The 3,227-nt window shown below is 37.1% G+C and overlaps 1 protein-coding gene across 1 annotated transcript; it reads right to left on the bottom strand.

Annotated features, from left to right (window-relative positions):
* Positions 1 to 1,761: 1,761 nt before the first annotated feature.
* LOC128862384 (serine protease 1-like) lies at positions 1,762 to 2,775 on the bottom strand. Its single transcript, XM_054100963.1, has 2 exons — positions 2,481 to 2,775; positions 1,762 to 2,378 (listed from the first exon to the last, which is right to left on the bottom strand). The coding sequence occupies exons 1-2, from the start codon at positions 2,735 to 2,737 to the stop codon at positions 1,814 to 1,816; spliced, it is 822 nt and encodes a 273-aa protein (XP_053956938.1). The 5' UTR covers positions 2,738 to 2,775; the 3' UTR covers positions 1,762 to 1,813.
* Between the last annotated feature and the right edge of the window lie 452 nt (positions 2,776 to 3,227).

The raw sequence follows: 3,227 nt of genomic DNA, 5'->3' as shown, positions 1-3,227 counted from the left end.
AAATTTCATCATTTAAGCGTCCACAGGTAGAATACTAATACCAAGTCTTAAAATACAGTTAAAAGATAACAAAATATGTGTAAAAATTTTTAGATCAATAAATTTAAAAGTTTTCTCATACAAAATTCTGGAAAATTTGTTTTATTCGCCCTTCTAACTATATATAAGCCCTTGAGTCAAACCAAAATATCGTTTTTTGTCATATTTGATTTATAGTAAGAAGTAAATTTTAATTTTACTGTATGCATCATAAAATCAAATTTGTAACTGATTCAGATAGGATCCTAAAAGTAATTACTATATTTTTTGAAACATATTCTGGATATATTTTCACCTCTGATCATCAGATAGCCCCGCGTAAAACCAATTATAAATAGGGTACTCCGTTCTATCGACTTTTGCGATTGCGACAACATCAGCATCTAGAATGCCCTACTAGATAATCTGTCGCATTTTGTACTAGTTTTGATATAGAGGATAAGGGGATGTAGCGTGGAACCAAAAATGTTTCCTAAAGCTTGACTCTGTAATGTTTACCAGTTGTAAAAGTGAGAGAGGGCATTACATTGACTGTTAACCTACAAATGGTTACGAGTGGATTTTCCTGCAGGGTAAACGTATATGCTCAGCTGGGTATTGAAGATCAGTTTCATGTTCTCTTTAATGCCTTATGTATATTTTCAGATAAATTCGACTCTCTGTTTGTAAATATGCATACAAGAGTGAATGAGTGTACTTAAATGCATTTGTACTCATGAGGCACTTTTCCACAAGCTTTCTTGCCCTTTAGTCTTTAGGTTGGATTTGTATTTAGCTTTCGTTTTAGTTATACGAGTATTTTACTTTTCTTTTTTCATACCATTTACCTGTTGTGTGTTTTGCATGTAGGAAAACGTAACATGCTTCACTAAACTCATTTTGAATGCCAATCCATCCATAAATGCCGTTTCGTGGCAAAGAGGCGTAGTTTAGTGCAAGACACATTAGCAAAGGCCAATTTGGTTTTGAGAAAATGATATAAATGTGCAAAATATGCGATTTACATTCTTTATGATGTTTCCTACTACATGAAATGTAGTCACTCATAAAAATATTAGACACACATTGTTGTGAATTGCCATGGGTAATGCAGGTTGTATAAAAGCTTTTAAGTAATTTTGCTCGCAAATGTTATTCTTTTAATTCAATTATTTTAAAATTAATTGCATAAACCCACTTGATATGTACTAAACGATGAGGTGGAGCTTTGACGTCGTCAAAGACTTTAGCGAGTCTACGACCGACAAAATCAATATCCTAACACCTTTACGAAATATAATATAAATAGAAATGTACGGCTAAAGCTTAGCGAAGCCGAGAAAGCTGCCATTTACTTGTGGAAGCAAGGAACAACTCGTATGCAGCATATGTTCGGGCAAACGTCTATCTATCAACTGGTCGTACTATTTTTCCAACCACTGTGTTATCAGCCTTCTTAATTTTGACTCTGGGACTGATATTATTTAATTCGCCTTAATCTTGGAAAATACCAGATCACACACATCATTTAGTTTTAAATTTTAACGTCTGCAAATTTAAGATATCCGAAAAAATATGTCCTCAAAATGAGCCTAAATTGACCACAATATAAGTGTTTAGTACGAAATATTTTATTATGTACACTGCAATAAATCCTGACAACTATTTTCATACTAGAACATCTGGCTACATATATTCGGGGTATGGGCCCTGCAGCGTGGAATAATTGAAATGCTCAAATACTTAAGTATGCAAGTCATTTTATTTCATATACCATTGAGTTCACAAAATCGATTTAGTAAGAAATGCCAGTGTTGGTCTTGATCCAGTCAAGGTAGCTGGTCAAACGGGTGAAGGCAGCTGGATAACCCTTAGCGCAGCCAGCTGAAGAACCGAATGAAGTTAAACCGATCTGTACTCCCGAAGACGCCAACACCAATGGGCCACCTGAGTCACCGCTGCAAGTGGAAACTCCACCAGTTGTGGCTACGCAAATGTTAGAAGAAGCAACAATCGAAGTTCCATAAGTGCGGGCACAGACCTTGTTGGTAATAATGCTTAAGGTGGCGTATTGCAAGTTGGTATTCACACTGGTAGCGGAATCGCTGATAAGTCCCCAACCTGAAGCAATGGCAGATTCTCCAGCGTAGGTAGAGTAGGAGCTGGCAACAGCGGGCAATGCGACGGGCTGAATTTTGCTGGAGTAAGAAACAGATGGAATTTTGATGAGAGAGATATCGTTCTTCAAAGTATTGGAATTCCAGCTGGCGTGGATGATAATATCGCTGCTGGATACAGTGTATGTAGCCGCGGCCGAGGTACGTACAGTGGCACCCAAGTAGACGGTGACAGATGAAACGCTGTAGAAGTATAATAAATAAATAAAAAGTAAAGTTAGTTATATGCTTCGTAAGTAAATTACTAAATTAAATAAAGAATATATGCAGGTATTTATTATTTACCCATCGGTACAGTGAGCAGCAGTAAGGACCCATTGGTTACCAATCAAAGAACCACCGCACCATGCCGACGAAAAAATGCTCAATTTCAATGAAAGTCCAACTTGGTATGGGAATTGGCCTGCGGAAGCGGTTTGACCATTGGTAATACGTCCTTCCAAACTGTCATCCAATACGGGAACAACCAAATCCCTCTGGTAGAGTACCGGAGAGGCGTAGGTGGTAGCCAAAAGGAGAGCGAAAACTACTAAGAACTTCATGGTGCTGCGAAAACAACTGTTGTTTGCTACACTACAACTCTATGTTTTATAGGAAAATTCAATAGCATACATCAAATTTTGGAAATTCCATGAGCTTTGATTTATTCGAAATTTTGTATTGATAGCAAATATTTATGAGTAGTGAGTTAAGGGGTCATTTATAATTTGTCGGTCTGCCATTTAGTTTAATTTTAAAAGCTTATAACTAATGGTCATAAATTATATTTACTTATCAAATAAATGCACTTATCGCGCCGCTGCAAGTAACAACAAAGAACGCGTGGTGGAAATGCCATTAAATGTCATTGTATACAAACTAGAGCCGCAAATTCACAGGATGACGTTTCTAAATTTTGCTCGCACCCGTCATTCTTGAACCAAGAGCGCACGTATTCCAAGTTCAGTTGAGATATCTAAATTTCTGTTGAGCTATTCATTGCCCATTCAGGCGAAACGTACACACAAGCTCGAGTTTCGTACCGCGATGCGG

This window comes from Anastrepha ludens, chromosome 4, assembly GCF_028408465.1.
Source record: "Anastrepha ludens isolate Willacy chromosome 4, idAnaLude1.1, whole genome shotgun sequence".
In the NCBI taxonomy this organism is placed as follows: Eukaryota; Metazoa; Arthropoda; class Insecta; order Diptera; family Tephritidae; genus Anastrepha; species Anastrepha ludens.
The sequence above is the reverse complement of the archived record's forward strand: the minus strand, read 5'-3'. Positions and strand labels throughout refer to the sequence as shown.

Coding starts and splice junctions, on each gene's coding strand:
- LOC128862384 (XM_054100963.1), bottom strand. CDS start 2,737: ATGAAGTTCTTAGTAGTTTTCGCTCTCCTTTTGGCTACCACCTACGCC. Junction 2,379..2,480: donor GCTGCTCACTGTACCGATGG/GTAAATAATAAA, acceptor ATACTTCTACAG/CGTTTCATCTGTCACCGTCT.